Source organism: Pyrgilauda ruficollis, unplaced genomic scaffold (assembly GCF_017590135.1).
Source record: "Pyrgilauda ruficollis isolate IOZ18807 unplaced genomic scaffold, ASM1759013v1 scaffold154, whole genome shotgun sequence".
NCBI classification, from domain to species: Eukaryota; Metazoa; Chordata; class Aves; order Passeriformes; family Passeridae; genus Pyrgilauda; species Pyrgilauda ruficollis.
Window position 1 is genome coordinate 861,142 of NW_024514099.1, and position 23,086 is coordinate 884,227.

At 37.8% G+C, this 23,086-nt stretch overlaps 1 protein-coding gene across 7 annotated transcripts in view; it reads right to left on the reverse strand.

The window, feature by feature from the left end:
* INPP4B (inositol polyphosphate-4-phosphatase type II B) overlaps nt 1–23,086 on the reverse strand; it is a 157,268-nt gene that overhangs the window by 73,261 nt on the left and 60,921 nt on the right. For all 7 annotated transcript variants that reach the window (XM_041461781.1, XM_041461780.1, XM_041461778.1 and 4 more), the window contains 5 exons: nt 14,222–14,394; nt 12,517–12,640; nt 11,482–11,599; nt 5,060–5,200; nt 2,222–2,319 (listed from right to left, as the gene is read on the reverse strand). In XM_041461781.1, coding sequence (XP_041317715.1) covers nt 2,222–2,319; nt 5,060–5,200; nt 11,482–11,599; nt 12,517–12,640; nt 14,222–14,394 — 654 coding nt within the window. The remainder of the gene's footprint in view (nt 1–2,221; nt 2,320–5,059; nt 5,201–11,481; nt 11,600–12,516; nt 12,641–14,221; nt 14,395–23,086) is intronic.

Below are 23,086 nucleotides of genomic sequence, written 5' to 3' on the forward strand. Positions count from 1 at the left end.
TTCCTTCCAGGCAGCTTTCCTTTCATTCACAGCAGAAAATGCGACATCTCAGAGGGGTGACTGCACCACAGGTACAGCAAGAGTCTCCTAATTTATAGAACTGGCAAATGAGTCACGCTCATTGACTGGAAATGATCAATTGCTTAAACCCCTTGGGTCTCCCACAGTATTAAACCACCAAATCAGGCTTATAGATTATGAGGGGGAGGAGCCTGGAAATACCAAACAGCCTTGTTGTTTTCATTATATACTACTAAACAACAATCTTATATTTTTGGACTCCTACTATCCTTAGCATTTCCATAAAAGTGGTGCCATTTTGGTGCTTCAATCAGAGCTATATTTGGTCAGCATTTTTGGTAGGAATCTTGCTGGAAACATGCTCTTATTTTAAGTTTCTGCTAAAAGAATTCAAGAGGTTAAGAAATGGGTAAATGATGAAGTGTATGCTCATATTAAAGAAGATAGAAAGTCAGTGGATGCTTAGTTACAAGCAAGAATATTGGCAATACAGACACAAGAGGAAAACTAACAGGAAAGGTGGCAATACCTTTCTGGGAGTGGAAAATTGAATTTTTTGAAAGGGAATATATGAATGAAGCAGCAGGCCAGGGAGGCTGCCAAGAGTGGATGCAACAGCCTGGCAAATAGGGCTGCGAGTCCTCAAATTCTGTTGGGCTTTATGAGCACTCTTTGGAACTAACAGCTTTGGGAACACAGTCCCGCATTTATTTTGTAGCACAGATTTGGCACTACAGGAAATTATCTGGATAGGTGGGATAAAACCATCAAAGAGCCATCAATATTGAATGCCTCTCACTTGGCCTCAGCACCAGGGCTGCTGCCAGCCTTGTATGGAAATTTGTCTTCCAGAGGTGGGGGAACAAGAATGGGATTAAAGTTCTCCCCTAAATGAACAAGTTTGAGAGCTTCACTTTTTTCCCAGGGGGCTGGCTTAAAAGGCACATTTCTCCAAGGCAAAAGGGGGATTCTGTATGCTGGCAGGGAGCTACTGGTAAGGGCAGTGGAACCAAAAGGTGCTTTGTGTTCTGTAAGAAATTGTATAAAGAAGAGACTCAGTTTTTAAAGGTAGAGAAAAAAGCAAGAAAGTTATAATAACCAGAAAATACATTATGAACTAGACAAGATTAGTTCTCAAAAGCCTTCACAGTCTGAAAGAAGTCCAGGAACTGTGTGGCTCAGTAACAATCCTGCAGGAAGGCAGTACAAGCTTAAATTCTGTAAATGAAAAGCAGCCAATACTATCTGCATGCAAATTTTTGCTTTTATAAAATAAAATCCATGTATGAGGTAGCAGATCTACCTTAGTCCTAACCTGAATGAGGTTAGTTTTTTGAGGATATTTTCTTGGCAAGATTCCCCTAAATTAATCACCCAGCTTGTTGTATGAATTTCTCTGTAGGCATCCTAGAAATACTAGGTCTGTGAGTGGATGGATGGGTATCCTGCCCACCATTCAGGAAGAAAGCTTTTGTTTCTGTCAAAATTATTAACAAATTTAAGTCATCCTGATATAAGAGATAAACGTATTCATACGCATGTGATTTATCAAAGCTTTACACAGCATTTAAAAATCAGGCTGTTAAATCTGCAACATTTGGGACTATAGTTTGTAGTTTGGGCATTAAAACTAACAGGATTAGATTGATGTGAATGTTTTTTCAGTCCTTGCTTTTGGCAATCAGAGTAACAGCATAGTACTGTTTATGTTTATAATACGGAATTTCTATAGAAGTGGAATACAGGGCCTATTCTAATGAAACCTTGTTATTCACATAATGATGATGTGGCTCATTGCTTGTATTTGCATCTGCAGAGTTCTCAGTGGTTCACCAAACCTCAACACATTTTCCAAATAAGAACAGAGGGTATGACTGAAGCTGATGAAATTTCCCACCAAGTATTTCTGTCCAAATACAGTAGGCACAGAGTGTCTTCTACATGAAATATTAAAAAACTTATTATTTTAATAACTTAAAATAGCCATTCAGTTCATCATTCCTCTGTTTCATTTTCTCTGTAGTTTCTGCTGTGACACTCAGCCTGGAATCTCTCTTGAGATCAACAGGGTCATGTACAGATACAAAATGTTTAATTGTATGGAACAAGTTATAGAATTCTGCTAATATTACTGTCTTATAACCTTTTACCCATCAAAGTTTTTCAAGGCCACCTGGACATTGCATTATTTTGTACTCACAATCAGGAGGCATTTTTTCTGTAAATAACTTGTAATATTCCTTGAGAAGTTCTAAGTTTTCCTGGTTAATGTTTTCCTGCAAAGTGGTATCTCCAAACCTATGAAAATACACAATAAATTATGAAAAAAAACCAAAACCCACAAAAAACAACAACAAAAAAAATTATCCTTCATAATTAATTCTTTGCATAAAGAAATAACTTTGGTTTTATATTACTTGTCTTATAGTGCTGAATGCATTAGATTTTGTCAAACATGCAGTAGTTAAGTTCTTATATGCTTTGGAACTAATTTTTGGAAATGAGATCATCACTGATGCATACTTCTTCCAAAAGTTCATTAACAAAGCAATCTATTTACAAGCATGCAATAAGGCACTTTTTTTTTTTTTTTTTTTTTTTTTTTTTTTTTTTATTGGTGTTTGGGTTTGGTGGGGTTTTTTTGGTTTTTGCCCTCACAAATCCTGAATAAATGGAAAGGCACTTTTGGGGAATTTCAAATGGTACCATAGGCAGAGAATACCAACTCCTCCATCTCTTAGTGCAGCTGTTGCTTAAGCATATTAATTTCTCTAAGAGCTGGACAATATTGAAGTGACACAAGATGGAAGAGAAGCTTATCTACAAACTAGCTATAGCTATAAAAACAAATATCTTTCTCTCTGAGATCAAGATTTCTACAACAGCCACATTTCACATGCCAAGAAAATAAATCTCACGGTACTACAGGAGATATGAGTGTAAAGACATGAATGTCCCTGTGGCAGTTAGGGCCAAGTTTTTGCAATTCATCTTTAAAATAGCTTTGAAATGGAAATGGAGGAGTACATGAAGAGAGGCATGGGCAGGTAAGTGAGAAACTCAGGTAGAGAGAAGGGGACACAGATCAGAAGACACCAAATATACTGCTACATTGTGTACAAGGGAAGCAAATATTTCAATGGGGCACAGGGAGAAGATGTGACTACTTCCTCAATAGCCATTGCTGCATTGTCACATGAGAATGTTTCTATTAAATCAGAAATACGGTCAAGTGTATTCTATCAAAAAACAAATAAAAAGATTTTTTTTTTCTAATAGAGTAACATTTCCTAGAAATTTGCCAAAAAAATGTTTTTATATTCTCATGTTCTTTATCCCACAAAACCCTCCATATTTTTAGCAAAAAATCATGTGCAGTGTTTTCAGTCTCAAAAACAAATGTACAACTTTAGGATTAAGTTAAGGAATATTTTGAATTAAGACAAAAGCAGACTGTAACTGCATACAGAAAAGCTGCTTCTGCATTGAACTTATTTGCTTGGTAGATATTAGTACATATCCATATTTATAGATATGTGGCTATTATGTTTTCTCTCATGGCTTTCTTTGTGCACAATGTAAAATGACCACCAGGAACAATACCTCCTACCACTTCACTTGCAAGCCAGGCATCTTTTCATACCAACTCCTCTACAAGCCCCCAGGTAATCAGGCTATTTCTAAACCTTGTCAAATTTTTCCTCAGAACACTGGTAACACTCAGTCCTTCCCACCTATCTCACACATGTAAGCTCCCACTGGCCTGCTTCTTGGTTACCACCTCATGTCTTATCTCTCATTTTTTGAGTGCCCCATTCAGAACTGTCATGACTGATTTTGTTGGTTTTGCTCATTATGAGTTTGGCCATATCACTGCTCTCAACGCTTTCCTCTTTATGGCATCGAGAACAACATCTTTTCATTTTCAAGAAGTTCCCAAGTTCTCTAACCAACTATCCAACTCTTTCACCAGTAAAATGCCAATTTTTTCTGTCTTTCGTTTCAGTCTATGTCTCCCATTTCAATTTTCTGCCTAAATTTTCTCACATATCACCACTCAACTTGGAAAAGTGTTCCATAAACATTCACAAAGCTACCTGATGGCATTCTTTAGTAGACTTCTTTAAGAGACTGATTTTACTTGGCTGTCTACAATGAGCAGGAGGTGAAATCTTGTGGTGCTTAACTTCTTGCCTATTATCCAGGTTAAGGATTTTCACTGTCTCCCTCTATCACTCCAGCTACAGCTTTGCTATAAGCTTTTGGCTTACAGCAAACGCAAGCTAAAGATAAGTATTATGTATTTTGGATGCTCTGTTAATAAAAGCAGCTAAAAGAAAAAAAAGTTTTTAAAAAGTAGCTGTCTGTATTGACATCTTGACTTCTACCTTTCAGTTTTAGCACTGCACAAATATGGTAATTTAATATGACCGACAGATACCCTTCTCTTGGAAGAGAAAATTAATACATTTGTGAAACTTTGACTATTATTATACTAATTCATTAGTTTCCAACAAGCTGTTGCAGAGGAGTACTAATAACACATCAGAACTTTATCAGCCTTCACATTTCTACAAACATACTACTAATGAATTCCCTATTATTAACTACCACTCCACAACTGTGGGAAAAAGCCCTAAAAAACGGAGACAATTTCTCTAGCTTATCACTTGTCCAGACTCTTCAACACCTTCTTAAGAACTTTGAATTTTCAAACTTGTTTGAGAATTTCAGAGTACTGCATACAAAAAAAATTCTGCATCTGTGAAATATTTTGCATCTGTATCCAAGAGAAACATGGCACTGACTATGTGAAATGAAGCCCTGCTTATGGTCTTATCTTCATCTGGACTTTTTTATTGTTCTACATTGCTTCATAGCTTGTGTTTATTTCCTTTAATACCATTGAAAATACACACTGAGTCAATGTGAGATTTTCCAAGAGCAAATAACAAAAAATATTTATTTCTAATCCTGAGAGATATCCTGTACCAGCATGGAGTACTTGCACAGAAAATGAAATGTGACTTTTTCTTACCTCTCTGCCAGTGTTTGCTGTTCATTGATTCCAACATTAAAGAGCACTGGATACATGCGAAGCAGCTTTCCTTCTTTAATCTCTTGTGGCAGCAGCTTAAACATCTTTGCTGGAAGTTGGACCTCTATAATGTAATGTTCACTACGAAAAATATAAAACAAGAATAAGGAGAGGGTTCTTGAGTGGTCTGCTTAAAATAATCTTCCAAAATTATAGAGAATGTGCAAACTTACAAATCCCTCCCTTTTTCCCTTAATTGAACCATAAAAAGGGATAATTCAGCTTGCTTGTTTTAAGACCATAACCAAGCTATATGAAGAAAGGCAGGTATAACTGTGTATAACTATAAACTAACTTTACTGAAGTGAAAATAGAGATATATAAATCAGGATGAAAGCAGCAAAAAAGTCCTCTGCTACCAAAATATCAATATGAATACCTCAACTCTTAAAATGCAACTTGCTGAGTTACAAAAACAACTTGCTTCCAAAGTCACAACTTGATCTGGTATCCACTCTAAAAGTAATATGAGCAAAAACGTTTCATAAAAACCCAAAGTGAAACTCGCATTTTCTTCAGTGGTTGGATTTTCTCCCTGGGGCTAGAAAGCATCACCAACAACAAAATTGTGAAGATGATAACTGAAGGCTCATCACACAAACATGAATCCTGATTTTGGAGATATATACCAGTTCTGGGCTTATATTTGTGTTCGGTCTGACTTCATGAAAAATGTGCTACTTTGGCTGCCAGGCCAAATTCTGATCACATGGAAGCCCCCAGTAGGATTCCACCTGCCTTTGAGAACTGGTGCCTCACCCCACAACAGAAACAATGGGGTGATGTTATCTTAGCTTTTATTTGCTTTCTTTTCATTGTTAGAGCAACCAATCTAAATTAAAAAAAGGAAAAAAAAAAAAAAAAGAACAGACTAGAAGAAAACCCATTTGTTTCCAGGATCTGGTATTTTAATCAGAGAGGGCTGACTGATAATGGAGGCTGAAATTTTCACTCCTGCAGAGAACATCTGAAATATGAAACCAGCAACCGAGGGTGTTACAGCAACAAAAAGGAAGGAAGATCTGTTCTGCCTACAGAAGCCAGGCCAAGGAAGTGACTCAAGTTTTGTATGTAAATTTAAGACAGATAATCCTTTGCACCTATGTAAATAATCATGAAGTCCCTCCAACTCTTCAATCACATACTTGCTAAAGAATAAAAATGCCCTCTGGAGAATTTGGGTGAGAAAAAGACAGAAAACCTTGAAGAAAAATGTCAGTTTCTGCAGTAGCTCTGACACCTTTAGCAAGCTTGAGGGATGACTGGAACCAGCTCAAGTGTTTGGAAAAACAGATTTCACTTGGGAGAGCCAGTGGTCATGTTTAAACTTTATCCTGCTCATATGTCTGAGAAAAAAGTAAAATGGATCCAAGGCAGACCTGTGACTGCAATGTAATTGCATTCAGCAAGGGCAGCAACATCTGCTTAGTACAGGCTAGAACTGGCATGCAATCTTTCAGCAAATGCCAGATGTTCCCCACTGAGAGGGAATATCAGTCCTGCATGGAGAATACATGTCTCAGGGAGGAGGGAAAATCAAAATAGTTCTGCTTCCCAGGTAAGTTTGTGTTTTGTTTAATTAATTCACCCACGTGAAAGAAATAGAGAGCAAAAAAGGAGAGTAAAGAATGTGGCTCCCATGATCTCTGCATAGCAGCATTAATTCTTAGCTTGTCTGAGAGCCCTCCTGCCTGCTGTCAAGTGCTACCAGAACACTCTGGAGATGGAGTGCTTTGATGAGCTTAAGAAAGATTGGTTTAGTCTAATTCAAAGAGCATGCACTACAGAACTGAACTGCCACCAAATTACTGCATTGCTGTATTTCACTACTCCCAAAATCACTACAAATCTCTGCATGTGAAAGAACACTGAGAAATACTGATCTTTAGGCATGATAAATTAGTATCAGAACAGTTTGAGACTTCCCCCTTGTCTTTTTTTTTTTTTCAGAACACTTTTTGAAGTCTCAGAGATAATCTTGGTAACTTGACAAAGTCTGCTACCAATTGCACAATGAAAACAATGCGTTTCTGTTTGTGGAAGGAAAAGCCCGTAAAGCTTTCTAGACAGAGCTGTCTAGAAAGTCCAGGAGTAGTACTGAAGTCAAATGGAGGCAAAAAAAGAAACAATTCAAAGTAGTACTGGAGTACTGGAGGAGATCTGGAGGACTTGTTTGACAACAGTTAGCCAAAAATCTTACAGGTCTATGATTGTACTTAAAGAAAAAAAAATAAATATAATAGTAAATTTTATCATCATATGCTTTCTCTTTCATGGCTACATTCAGTGCAGAGCTATTAGGCAGGAGTTCGATTAGGTGGGTACAACATTTTCCAATGAGATGCAAAAATCAGTATATAATTTTTAACATTTAATGACCTTTCAGAAAAACAGAGTGGAGAAAGCAAGCATGTGTTTTAAGAGACTAAATAATAAATCTTCATCTATTGAGGAAGAAACTGTATAAATTTAGATTTTAAATATTTAAATGTATATGATTTTCCTAAACAGGACTGCTTTAAAATATCCCTCTCTAACTTTCTTTGCATTATTCTTTAATATTTGTTATCATCACGTATGAAGATAGACAAACACTTGTAATCCTGGTAGAATGCTTCTAAATGGTACCCCCTACACGGCTGAGGTTCATGGATCCTGCAGCTGTTCTGAGTTGGCCAAAATCACACGCCTTTAACTCATTGCAGTAAACCCACAACAAGTAATTTACATGGACTTTGGTCAGTCACAGCAACTCAGCTTGGAGGTTCTTTACCCAGCTCTTCTTTCAGCTGAGTGCAATGTTTTAGATAACTTCAGTGTGGGTTTAAGTGCTAGTCCAGTCTTAGGCTTTGTTGATAACATGGTGTAAGAGACTATGATACCTCAAAGTTCATGTGCATAATCATAGAATGGTTTGGGTTGGAAGGGACCTTAAAGATCATCTAAATTCAACTCCTCTGCCATGGGCAGGGACACCTTTCACAAGACCATGTTGCTCAGAGCCCCATCCAACTGGGTTAGGAACATTTTCAGGCATCAACAACTTCATAGTGCAATCTGTTTCAGTCCCTCACCACCCTCAGAGCAAAGAATTTCCTCTAACATCTGATCTAAATCTCCCTTCTTTTAGTTTGAATACATTCCCCCTTGTCCTATCTCTCCATGCCCTTGTAAAAAGTCTCTCTTGTAATCTCATTTGGTACTGGAAAATGCTGTAAGGTCTCCCCAGAGCCTTGTCTTCTCCAGGCTGAACACTCCCAAGTCTCTCAGCCTGTCTCCATGAGAAATGCTCCAGCCCTCTGATCATCTTCATTAAGCCCTCTGGTCTCCAATAGGTCCACATCCTTCTTATGTGGGGTCCCAGAGCTGCCTGCAGTACTGCAGGTGGGGTCTCATGAGGATAGAATAGAGAGGAAAAGAAAGCCAACTCCTTTGACCTGCTGGTCACACTGCTTGTGATGCAGCTCAGGATATAGCTTTCTGAGCTGCATTCTAATAAATGAACCCACCTAATTGATCTAGGAAAACCAGCAGACATAACCCTTTTGGACTTCAGCAAAGCTTTTGATACAGTCTGTCACAGTATACTTCTGGACAAAATGTCCAGCACACAGTTGGATAACCGTGTTATGCGATGGTGAGCAACTGGCTTACACGTCAGTCCCAAAGGATTATAGGGAATGGGGTGACATCAGAATGGTGCCCAGTCACTAGTGGGGTTCTGCTGGGCTCCGTCCTTGGCCCAGTGCTCTTCAACATCTTTGTTAGTGACCTGGATGCGGGACTCAAAGGAATGCTAAGTAAGTTTGCTGATGATAGTAAACTGGGAGGGATTGTCAACTCCCTTGAGGTCAGAGAAGCCCTGCAGAGGCCTCAACAAATTAGAGAGATGGGCAATCATCAGTAGTAGAAAGTTCAACAAGTGAAAGGCCAGATTCTACATCTGGGATGGGGCAACCCTGGATGTGCAGACAGACTGGGAAATGAGGGGCTGGAGAGCAGCACTGTGCGCAGGGACCTGGGGGTCCTGGTCGGTGGAAAGTTGAATGTGAGTCAGCAGTGCCTTGGCAGTCAGGAGGGCAACTGTGTCCCGGCGGGCATCAGGCACAGCATTGCCAGCTGGGCAAGGGAGGGGATTGTCCTGCTCTGCTCTGCACTGGGGCAGCCTCACCTCGAGTGCTGGGGGCAGTTGGGGTGCCACGATGTAAAAAAGACATGAAGCCATTAGAGAGTGTCCAAAGGAGGACCACGATGATGGTGAAGGGCCTTGAGGGGAACTTGTATGAGGAGTGGCTGAGGTCACTTGGTCTGTTCAGCCTGGAGAGGAGGAGACTGACGGGGAGACCTCGCAGTTATAACTTCATCAGGAGGGGAAGCAGCAGGGCAGGCACTGATCTCTTTTCTCCAGTGAGCAGTGACAGGACTCGACTCCAGGAGGAAGCAGCCTGAGGCTGTGTCAGAGGAGGTTTAGGGTGGATGTCAGGAAAAGTTTCTTCAGCCAGAGAGTGGTTGAGCAGGTTGAACTGGCTCCCCAAGGAAGTGTCACAGCACCAAGCCTTACGGAGTTCAAGAGGCACTTGAACTCAGGCACCGGGTGTAATTCTTGGGAAGCCCTGTGCAGAGCCAGGAGTTGGACTTGATGATGCTTGTGGGTCCCTTCTAACTCAAAATATTCTGTGATTCTGTAAACAATGTTCAAAAAGTGCCTATTTTGGCCTGTAATAAAAGAATGCGAGTTCCTGAACAGAATTTCACCTCCCCTGGGTGGCTGGTATCTACTACCCACACCAGCAGATCAGTGCACTGCTAGACAGTGCCACACACTTTGGATTGATTTGTTTGTGCACACAGAATGTCAGGTTTAAGTACTTCCCTAGAAAAAACAATTACAAGTGAATATACTGACTCTTCAAAATTAGAATTTGTAGTTTGATTTTCTGTCTTGCGTTTTTACAGTCTAGTACTCTCATTTATTGAGCCATATCATATAACAACCAAAATAAAAATGGAGGGTTTCTTAAACAATTATTAGAAAATAACTAGATTTTCACCATCTTCTCTTTTTATGGTTGACTTCCAGTGCTGTTTGATAGGAGCAGTCTCATCACAGCTCAAATAATTGGACTCCTCCACATAAGCCTTACAGATTTTTTTTTTCTGATACCAATCCCATCCAGTGAATATCTGCCAGTAAGTACAGTACAGCAATCACGGGCTGTAGTTCTTCTTCCTAAACACTGACTGCTCCATCAATCCAGAATGCCTGAGGCAGCTGAAAGTTCAAATCTAGGACCTCCTGCTGTGACAGCTCAGTGTACCACAGTAATGGCAGCAAACCAGCAAATGCAGATGCTGGATTTTTCAGGATTTTTGACTGCTGTCATTTACAAAGGATGTATTTCTTCTGTTTTATCCACACATCATAATTATTCTTAATTATTCCCAATGTATTGCCTATGATACTTCAGCCTTCCTGTTATTTATTTCAATCCTTTCTCAAAAAGCCCATACAGTGAGAGTCAATCATCCAGAATAATTAAGTAAATCACTGGTGAAAGACCCCTTCAGAGGGAACATATATTTTCTAGAAGTTGCTGATTTTAGCTGAATTTAATTTACAGTCATTGTAAGAATAATGATACTATTAAGGAAGCGATTTCTGAAAAATAAAAGCATTTGGAGCTTCAGACTAGAATAATAATAAAGATGAAAAATCCATTCCAATCCTGTTAACCCTCAAATAGCCAAAATTAATGGAGTATTGCAGTTTATGTCCTGATATTCAGCAGTACTTACATGAGATTCATAAATGATAAGTGATTTTGTGCAAGGATTTCTGAGACTGCATATGTCCTGTGGGATTTTCAGCAGCTAAAAAAGTTTCCATTTTTAAAAGTGACTACTAAGTTTTGAATGCTAAGTGGCATCTGATTTTTTTGGTTTCCATCTTAAAAACAATCAAGGCCTAACTCTTGGAATTGCAATTTCATTTCAAACACTGAAATAGAAATTTGGGACATTCAAAACCAAAGTTTCTCAGTTACAGACCACATTTGTAAATAATGACTTTTTCACCTGTCTAGGATTCAGTATCTATGTGTGAATAATGCACCAGCAGCTCTGCACAACATAGACGTTGTTCTGATTAATTTGTATTAGTAACTGGAACTTTTAGCTTTTTATCAGGAGAGTAACCCAGAGCTTACTGGCTTTTAGAATCCCTACTACCTCACCTTCTGAAAAGTAAAACTATTGCGCTTTCAATAAAATAGAATTCAGCAACAAGAAAACCATTAGGTTTCATGGGCTACAGATTAAAACTGTAGCTTTGTTTCCTGGGCTTCAAGAAACAAAGTTCTTACCGCCTTCCAGTTATAATAGGCAAAAAATCTTCTGACTTGGCTTCAATTACTTTAAACATTACTTTCTGCAAATCTGAAATGCCCACAGCCATATCTTCTAGCATCCCTGCTTCTTCACCTACATGAAAAGATTAAAGAGATTATTAACAGAGTTGGCAGATCGGTCACTGTATAGGTTAGAGTAAAGTAATATAAGGATTATATTTTCCAGCCTAAATCACAGTTCTAAATCCACATTACAGTAATCTACATAAAACCAGACTAATTTCTTGAACTGCTGACAATTCTGTGGCCTAAATGGTAACTATGAGTATTAAGCAGTTCTGAAAATCAGCCTGTTCTATACAGGCACAGAATAACCTCAGAAAAGCCATTTTTGTCTATTCTGAAAGTGTTCAAAAGCCTTTCCTGCTGATGGAGGACAAAAGTTTTGAGAATAACAACAAGTATCATGCAATATGGAGAAGACAGCTATCTCCAAGTGAGCACCTGCATTAAAAAGCTGCACAAATGCTATATTCCTCTACTTTAGCCAAAACCTCTGATTCAGAGAATGATTCCAATAGATGTAGTTCAAAGTTGAGAACATAAGGCAATTTCTTGTTCAAAATTTCCTTTTTAAGACATATCAAATAATGGCATCCATAACAAACTACGAAACAGTTTTCAGGCTATCTTCACATTATCAGCACTGGTAATCAGGGCTGAGGCTGATAAAGGCAGTAAGTATTTAAATCTGCTGTTTCAGTTAGCTTTATAAAACTGGTATTTTGGGTCAGGTCTGCATGGAACAATTAGCAGGTCATGTTCTCTGAGGAACTCAGAATGAAATAGATTAATAATTTTTGTGCAGAATTGGCAACACAGTATCAATGACTTCAGCTGTGCTATTATGTGCAAGTCTACTGTCCTGTAAGGACAATATTTGATTCAACAAGCCAAATTACTGGAAACAGAGCAGAGGTTAAAATAAGAACTTCCTGGGTAACTTCTGGGCCAGGTACCTAAGGAACTTTGTCCAAGAACAATACTTACTATATGTACTAAGGAGTCCTTCATATTGCACAAGCAATCCAACAGTATGAAGCTGTTGTAAAAATCCTTGATCATGTAAACTTGAGTGCAGTTTGATTATGAAACCACAGACCAATCCAGCAAGCTGTAAAGATAATTAAAACACGTGCATCTAAGTAAGAGGTGTACTGTTACAGGACAAATAGTTAAAATAAGGTTTGCTATCATTATACACAACAGAGGTAACACCTACATATTTAAGAAAACAGCATAAGTATTTCTGTTTAGTGACCATATACGTGATTTCATAATAATGTATTTTGATGCTTTTTTTTTGGGTGTATAAAGTAGTGAAATATTCTGTTAATTTATATTATATAAGCTTAATTTGTTTTGTGTCACTGTATGTAATTTACACTGACATAAATCAGACCAGAACCTCACTTGTCAGGCTTTAAACATGTGAGATTGTGAATTATGATGTGAATAAAACATGTGAATGACGATGGATTTGAAAGTGGTTCAACATCTAATGCAACTGAATCTCCTTGGCAGTTGCAACATACAACTTAAGGGAGAAATTAAGTGAAATATTTCGAGAAAAATCTATCTGAAAAAACATGATCTACAGGAAAAGATATGAAGAGCTTCAGTTATTTGCCAAGGGAAAACAGTTCTAAGGAAAGACATGCTAATAGTCTTTAAACACTTAAAATACTGCTACAAACTGAAAACAAATAATCTGCTCTCTATTTCCAAGGTGACCAGGAGAAAAAAATCTCCCCTAGCTTGGACGCTGCCTAGCCAGTGCCCCACGAGGCCGCATCTGGAGTGCTGTGTTCTGGGCTCATTAGGACAAGAAAGACAAGGAGCTACTGGAGAGAGTCCAGAGAAGGAACACAAAGATGATTTCGGTCTGGAGCATCTCTCTTGTGAGTAGAGACTGCAGGGGCTGGGCCTGTTCAGTCTAGAGAAGACTGAAGGGGATCTCATTAATGCACATAAATACCTCAAAGGTGAGTGCCAGGAGGATGTGCCAGATTCTTTTCAGTGGTCCCCAGTGACAGGATGAGGAGCAAAGGGCCATAAACTAAAACACAACACCTTCCACCTCAACATGAGGAAGAATTTCTTTACACTGAGGGTGGCAGAGCACTGGAACAGGCTGACCAAGGAGAATTTGGAGTCCCCCTTCTGGATACATTACAACCCCACCTGGGTGTGTTCCTGTGTCACCTGCTCTAGGTGACCCTGCCTTGGCAGGGGGGTTGAATTGGGTGATGTCCAGAGGTCCCTTAACACTACCTATTCTGTGATTCTGTGATTATGAATATCAGCATGATATAGTCAAAGCTAGACTTGAGAAGTATATAATCTAGGAAGTCTAAAAATAGATTTCTGGATATTTATTTGTGCAAAGGCAGGATTAGGCAACTTTTCCAGTCCATTGCAGACCTGCTTCTCTGACTTAGTGATAGAAGCACTATGAATTTTTACTTACTATTTAGTTTCTTACCACATTATAAAATATTTAGGTAAATAGAATGGAAAATAAATGAAAAATTGTGTCAAATTGGAAGGAAAAAACCCCCAAAAAAACCCCCAAAACACCAAAAACAAAAAAAAACAAACAAAGAAAAAGAACCCAAACAAACCACAAACACTGGCATGAACATTATACTTATGAACAGCAACAGAAGGAAGTAAGTGACACAAGACAACCTACTGCTTGGCTAAAGACGATGTCTCTTCTTAGGGTCAGCATCAAACACTGGGGCAAACCACAGGCAAGTTCCTGGAGCAGGATAAACGCCATGGATTGCTTGGCCCTGGTCACCACCTCTCCCATGCAGTCCTTCAGTGTAATCACCAGCGGGTACAGCTGTTCATACCAGTCACCTAGAACAAAACAGGTCTTCTGTTCCAAAGTGGAAAACTTGCAGTGAAAAACCCTTTTCCACTAGGAAGGACAGTGGCAGCAGCTGTGTAGATCAGCCTTCCCTTTAAAACAACCCTTGCAGTTCTCCTCAGACCACTGTGGGATCACAAATGCCACTGGAGAACATGCTTATAAGTAGGACTCCATCTTACCACTGGGAATGGGGTTAAATCCCTGGCCTGAATCCAGCTGCACTGTGAAACAATGGCCGTTTCTAACAGTCCCGGCATCTCTGTAAAACTTGTATTTAAGTGTCACAGACAGAGTATACAGGGAAACACACAAATCCTCATTTAGCACATAAAGATTAATACAGTGGAGATTAAGATCTCCTTTCCAGGACTTACAACTGGCTATGTAAGAAGTGAAGTAGCATCAAAAATGTAAAAACAGAGAGGATAACCATGTATTTAAGAAAAAGTGGGTGCTGGAGGGCAAAACACAATAAAAAATAGGTATCTGGAAGGGTACCTGCTTAATCTACAGGCTGGAAAAATAATAAGCTTTAGATCATATTCCTTTTTGGTTTTTTTTAGCTTCTCTCTATGTTGTTCTCTTTAAATATTTAGAGATATTGAACTCATTTTAACTATTTCTATCAGAGAGATGTAGACTATTTTGAAACATGTTTTTCCCTGTAAAAATACATGCTATTACTAAATATATTATTTATATATAATATAAAAATTATTAAAATATATTATTTATATATATGATATAAAATGATGTATAAATAATAATATATAAAATATTAAAAATACCCTAGTGAAATGCTTGAAAAATGTGATTCCTTAATACATTACAAATGAAACAGTGATAACTAGAAATGAAAGAAAATCAGAACACCTTCCACAAACTTGCCCAATAATCCCAGCTGTTCCTGAATTTTACAGGATTTAATAGCATCAGACCTGCATTGTAGTTGCTTTGCCTACCTCTAAGTTGAGCACATAATAAAAACAAACAAATAAATCCTCCTCCTTCAGAATCTACATCTCAGTTTCATTGCACAGTTTGAAATGGGGGAAATCAACACTCTGGAAAAATCTATAAAAGTTGGGAATACAACTGACAATGCAACAGTCTATAATTGGCTCATATTTTCTGTAGATTAGTGTAATTAAGAATCAATGATAATTAAAATCTGTTATAATTAGGTGCAAGACAGCAGCATCTTGTTTCAGATAACATTCTGAGTCAGGCCAGTAAAAACTCATTAGTACTGAGGAAGTTCTTTAGGCAGGAAGACACAGCTGACTGGTGCCAGTCAATTTGGCAGAGCTCCAGAAAAACACATAAATTAATAAAATTGTAGCCAAGAAGACTGGAGAGAACTTTCAAAGTTGGGAGAAATGAGAAAAAGCAAGGAGCAGGAAAGGGGAACAAGGACAGAGCAGGCACAGAGAACAACCTGAGCTCCTTTATTGTCTTTGTGGTCAGACAACATGGGTTTTAACACAGTCATACATATTTAACCATGAGTAATACAGACTGAGGAAGCATTCCCTGGAAAACAGCAGTTCTGAAGTGAGTGTCATCCTGACAAAACAGATCATAAGCTACCCCCCGGTACCAGGTCCAGGTGATTTTACACATGTCATTGACTAACAGAGGGATGACACACTGCGTGCCAAGGTCTGGTGTACACGTTTTAAAGAGACTGCTGAAAAAATGGAGAGCTTGCAGGGCAGAGCTACCAAGATTTAGAATTTAATCTCCTTAGGATGATGAAAAAGGCTGAGCAGCAACTTGATTTCCCCTCTTCATGAGGAGAAAATAACAAGGACTAACTGTGGTGTTTATTCTAGGGAAAAAAAAGCAAAAGAACAACCAGAGGCTGCTGCAAAACACAGACAAGTTTAGAAATAAGGTAGACAAAAAAGTGTGATACTGGAAGTCAGTGTAGACAGATCAGGCAATCTAAACTCTCCTTTCAAGTCAAATTACCATCCTTTATTAATAGCAATAAAAGCAATTGGAGCAAAATAAACTCAAAAGATGTAATGCACACTGAACCAATAAGGAGGGCTGGTAAGACTACAGTTTGTTGGCTGCCTCTTACTTGAGCAAATAATGAAAAATATTATACTTGGCCATTTCAAAATAGACTTGAGGTACAGCAGGCATCTATTCCTCCTACATGGGAAAGGAGAGCTGGATACAGATACAGATGCCAAGGATATGGCACATACTCTGATAGCCGGGGCAGAAAAAGCAGAATTTCTAGAACTAACTACACTTCTTGAACCTGCTATTACAATTTCAGGTTATGTAGATAGGGCTAAAGAGCATTTCTGACAGCCTTTTTCATAAAGGAAGAGCATGTACGGACAGGAGGAGGGGGAATGGATTCAAACTGAAAGACAGTAGGATTAGATTGGATATTAGGACAAAATTCTTCACAGTGAAGGTGATGAGGGACTGGCACAGGTTGCCCAGAGCGGCTGTGAATGCCTCATTCCGGGAAGTGTTCAAGGTCAGGCTGACTGGGGCTTTGAGTAACTAGGTCTAGTGGAAGGTGCCCCCGCCCAACTCCTGCAGATGAGTTGGATGGAATGAGATGGCCTTTAAGATCCCTTCCAACCCATGTAATTCTTTAAATTTATGAACAGAGGGGGTCACATACTGGCCACAAGTCACATAATACTTAGATCTGTTTTAACTGAGCTACCAGTTAACCAGACCACCCACTGTGGATTTCTGTTTCTTCAGGAACATAACTTTGTATTTCTCTTTGGATGCAGGATGAACTGCATCCCAATATTTCAGTGCTCTGTTTCACCAGAATCCATTCTAATCCTGCTCCCACAATGCTTAAAGCCTCTCCCAGCTTTAAGCATCTGCAAATTTTATATGCATCATGCATATTTCATAAGGCAAGTCAGTAATAAAAATACTGAGTAATACTGGACCCAGAACAAATCTAAGTGGATTCTTCTCCATGCAGCCTTCTAGGTTGGCAGTAAACAACGGATAACCACCTTCTATTATGATTTTCCAAATTTGCACATACCTTGTGGTAGCTTCAAGATAATTTTCTCACAACATTTTTTGAGGGGAGACTACATGTTTGGAATACTAACTTACTAATTTACCAACATAAGCAGTTTTTGTCTGTAATAGTTGCATTTAAAAGGAATTCAAAGACTTTAAATTCTCAAGGTCATGTTTTTATTGAAGAACATTCATACTAAATTTATTAAAAATAAATCCTACTGAATACTTAATGTCCCAAAGAATACAGAGCCTAACTTACATATGTATTTGGCTTTTTAGAAACAACAAAAATTATAAATTTGTAGAAAACCTTACCCTAGCAACTGAGAAAATACAAATTATTATAGAATATAGAGTTGCACATGTCACTAGTAAACAGGAGAATCTTTGTGTGATTAAGTTTTCCAAAACAATCTTCTGCTCCTTGCTCACACTGAAATTGTGTTAATAAGGATGTCCAGTCCCCAGAAGGTGGAGCTAGTTGGCAAATGTGACAGGGATTGCGTTGTTTCTTGAAAAAAAAAGATTATTCATGAATGGACAAATATATTCTCATGCTTATGCTTTATTTAAAATCAAAATAAGAGGTGTATCAGAGACTGAGATCTTAGAAAAGCCAATTCTAGGAAGTAAACAAAAGGTGCCTAATTTTTGCTCGGTTAAATTTCACTGTGTCACTTGTTATGCAGGATGTCCTGCTGCAAATATTCCAGCAGGAATATGAATGAGAATCATTAATTAACAATGCACAATGGTCCAAAAATCCAGCAGTAACACCTACTTATATGCAAGTACTGCAGCTTGTGAGTTATTCCTTGAAACTGAGAAGCACTGTGAAACTGAAGTTTGTGAAACAAAAGAACAAATAAACATTGTATTTTGAAGCCTCCAAGTAAATTCAGTAGATCTTGGAAAAAAAGATTGTTTTGTATGCAAGGCATACATATATAATACTAATGCAATTCATATATAGACATTATTTGTAAAGGGAGCTGACATGTCTAGAGCTCTCTTAGAGTGACTGTAGAATCACTTCGTATACATTGTAAAATATAATATCTTTCCAAATACCAATTATTATTTCCAAATAATTTCTTTGTAGAATCACTTCAGAAAAGGAATGATACAAATTATTGCTTTTAACACATTCACAGACTCACACACATTGAGTCTTCAGATCTCAACTTTCTTTTAAATTAAAATCACAAGATTTGTATCCACAACACAGTGGAAAATTGTTTGGAAAAGGGTAAAAAATTAACTGAATGAGTGAACATATGAAAAAAAGAGATTAGGAGCAAGAACAGAAGCAACAAGGAGACTCCAGGATGACTGTCAGGTTGCTAAAATGACATGGGCAGCCTGTCAGTTTGGAACACTTAGCCTCCAGAAGATCTGTCAGAGTCTCCTGATGAAGCAAAGAAACTCAGTACAAAATAGTGTTAGTCAGCCACTGGAAACTAAAACAACGCAAAAAACCTAAACATATTAAATTAAAGAATGAAAGGATGAAACTGAAGGATGACAGTACCACCGCTGTGCAGTTAGAATGAGATTAAAACAAAAGTGCATGTTTGGCAAAGCACTGAGTAAATATTTCATGTCCATTGCCAAGAGAGAGGTGGCAGCTCAGTCTGTGACAGGGTTTGCCCTTTGGTTACTGGAAAATACCTTTCAGTACCATGTTCCTGTAATCAACAGGCCTGTACAGGCAAATGACCTGCTTAGCACCCAGCTAGTCAGTTCTGCATGCTCATATCCAAGTTACAACATGTCAAACCACATGTTAAATTTGATAAAGTTTGGCAGAAAAGCAAGCTCATGGTCTTTTCAAAGTCAGGCCCACTGAAATGCTTATTAAAATATGCTGGTAACCAAAAAGGATGCTTCAGCATAGCACTCCTATCTCCTTTAGCCCTACAACAGATTAAAAAACCCATTTTTGTCACTGCTATTTGTGCCACCTAAAATCCATGAATGGCTTTAAGTCACTTCAAAACTTAAATGGTGTGAAGTTAAAAAACCAAACCTTAAATATGCAGAAGAATGTATAATGTCATGCTCTTAAAGCTCTTAAAGGAGGGCACTACAGACATGTAATATATATAAATATAAATGTGACATATAAATGTAACAGCAGATACCCACAAGGTAACCTTTCACTTAAATGAATCACTTACTGCCTGATCATAAAAATAATCTATAACAGAATTGAAATAATAGAGGTAAAACAACATAAATGAGTTGTCTTGATATCACAAAGTGAACATCAGACAAACTCTGTTTTAAGGAAAAAGGAGGCAAATCAAACCAACCAACCAACACAGAGCAGCAGTAAATCCCTAAAATCAGTGTGAAATAATTAACCCAGAATTGATTTTACTCACGTAGGACAGGAGCAGTCTTTTAATTTATATTTTTTAAAAGGGAGGTTTAAAAACACTAACTTAGAAGATTTCACATATTCAACTTTGCACCATAAAAAGGTCAGTGCCTTATTTCTATATTTTGCCACTCAGCTCTTGGAGCTCAGTTTAACTCCAGCTGAGGGCTAAGCGCTTTGAAAAAGGAGGAGGCTTTGTACTCATAATTTGCAGGAACAATAAAAACCTGAATAAGTTTTCCTAGTATTCCTGCACTTTAAAGTAGCAGTTTACTTTGCACAGTTTGGGTGTCCAGAAATTTTGAATTCTTGGGATTTATTATTCCATTGCAATCATCCAAGATTTTCTACACTGTCACATGGATTAATAGTTAAACCCGAAACCATCCAATCATACATACACAAGTATGCCAGCACATTTAATCACAGTGAAAACAGAAAGGGAAGACAAAGGTAGTAAAAGACAAAGTTAAGAAAATCTAATACATTTTAAACATAGGAATGTCCTGTGAATGGTGTGCTACTAAATATTCTGATATCTTGTTTTAATTTGTTGATTCAGTTAAATAAACTTTCTTTCCTTTACATACTTTTCAGCTTCTGTTTTTAGCTAAACAGTACTTAGAGAAAGTACTGCTGAAGGGGTTGTCTTGTATTTCTGGGCTACATTCAGCCCAGATAAGGATCCTATCAAAAAGAAAATGATGACACAAAAGTGAGAGGGAAAAGGGGAAAAAAAAGGCATAAGTAAAATTCATGCAAAGACAAGCTTAAAAGTAAAGGAAGGGAAAATAGGAGGAAGAGGAAGGGAAGAGAAATCTTTTAACATATGATTGCTCTAAATAAATTATGTCTGCTACTCAAGGACACAGACCACAGAAAAAAATTTCATCTTCCTGACTAAACAATATTTTAAAATAAAAGCTTTTCTGAAGTTGCAAATAAAACTAGAACATGGCTTTACTTCCCACTTCTACCAGCATTGCATTGGAAGGGATGGGCTGAAAGGATGCAGTGCTCATCCCCAGGGCACTTAAAGTCAGAAATTTTGAATCTAGACTTATATTGTCCCAAACAGGTATGAGATAATACAAGAAAAATTAACCCACATATGTCTGTAGCAATGTGAGTATGAACAGAGGTTTCCTCTAATTCCAGATAGGAAATGTGGCAACACTCCCCAGGTGCTCTTTGCAAACCTATGCTGAAGGTTATCAAAGGCCAATTCACACAGCTTACGACTCCATAATTCACTTAAAGGCAAAATCCAGGTGCAATCACACTGGCAACTCAAATTGTTTGTGATAATGTGGTGGATCCTGTATGTATCAAATTAGGGAGTTCTCACCCAGAGCCAGTGAAGGAACAGCTGGGTGGGAGCTCTGATGGGATGGTACAAGAAGCAGATGGAAACAGCCACTTTCAGCAGCCAAACACGGAGATCTGTCAGGGGCTGTTTAAGCACAAAAGCAAACTGCTGTGTTTCACTGGCACCTTTAATGCTGCAGGGACAGACTTTCACATTCTAATGCTCATGGCAAATGAAAAGGCAAAAGTAAAAAGAATTTAATGTTGTCACATATTTCTCAAAGGCAAACCAGACTAGAGTTAGAAGAACAATCAAAAAACCCCCTCTCCTTAAAAATTCTTTTACTATTCCTGATTTATCCTGCAGACAATTCATAATCCTGCAGCTGATGAAACCATAGCATGTTACCTTGGTAACTGTAACTCAAATTCAGTCTTTAGAATACACTCAAAGGTCAGACTGCATGAAAAGGCTAAGGAAGGTATAATTCACATTGAAAGGCAGAGTACAGGGGAGAAAAAGTGCTCCAACATTTCCAATTACAAAAATTCCAAACAACAAATATAAACGTGTTTGGAAAAAAAAAAGAGTAAGATCACACAATGCCACAATTGCAGTCACTGAGACTGCAAATATAAACCTACTTTAGGAAACTCCGAATATATGTTACAACAACATCTATAATTATATGAAGATGCTATTGCATCAAATTAATGTCATAACATTTTCTATCATCTAAAATGAACAGGTGTGCATTCTTTGAAAGGTTTTTCATTGCTATATGATACAAAAAACCAGTCAGGTTCACTAAATAAGCAAAAATTTTATCCTATACTTCAAGGCATACTTATCAATATTTTGTTCAAAACTCTATATTCTTTTTTCTTACAAAAGCAGCCCAATTTCTCTGAGGATTAACTAAAGCAGTTTCAGAGTCAAAGATCAATCTGTGCCCATATATTTGCAGCATTAATGAAATACATTATACATTATGTATAATATATAAGCAAGATGTGGCAAGCTTTTAATTTATGTCACATTTGTGAATTTTAAGTAGCACAAAAGTCTGTAATTTTAGAAATGTATCTAAGTGTGTACACACAGTGTGATTTTGTATCTAGGAAAATGCTGTGAACTCACAACCAGGCTTCAAGTTTAAAATTAAGCAGAATTAAGGCCAAATTTGTAACTGTAAACTTGGAATCTCAACCTCTGTGTATGTGCTTCACAGTGCACCCTTATGGTTTCACGTTAAATTTCAGAGAGGGAGATGCAGAAAAAACCAAACATCTAAACCCACACTCTCATAGAGAAGTCAAGCATGAAAAATTTCTGCCCCCAAGTTTTGAAAATCATTAGGGAACCAACTTTGGCACACACCTGGACAGCTCTTCAGAAAGCTCCATCTTTCAAGTTAGTCCTATAAAAGAAAGCAATTTTAAAACATCTCCACCTCTATATGACCTTGAAAGTCCTATAAACTGTCCAAGGCATTCCTAAAATGATGTCTTACTCAAGAAGAACATGAAAACACAACAGTCTGCCCCACAAATCTCTGCAGTTTTCATGTGAGGGAGTATTACAGAACTTCCGGGACAGCTTAACAAAAGCACTGACTGCACTCACTGAAGGACAACTGTACTGATTCAAGAGAAATAGGGATGGCTCTGAAATGAAGAAAAAAGGAAGGATGTATTCCAGCACCATAGCAGTTGGATATTTTTTGTGTCCTTGGCCCACCAGCTCCAGAAGACAACTTCTCAGCTGGATGAAACTCATCTATAATTTTCTAAACATTACTGTTATTATTATTGCTAAAACAAGAGCTACATTTCATTCTACTTGATGGCTGTTTATTATAGTACTTAAAATTACGCAACTTTCCTTTTTTTTTTTTTTTTTTTTTTTTTTTTTTTTTTTTTTTTTTTTTTTTTTTTTCTTAATTATTAAAATAAAACATTCT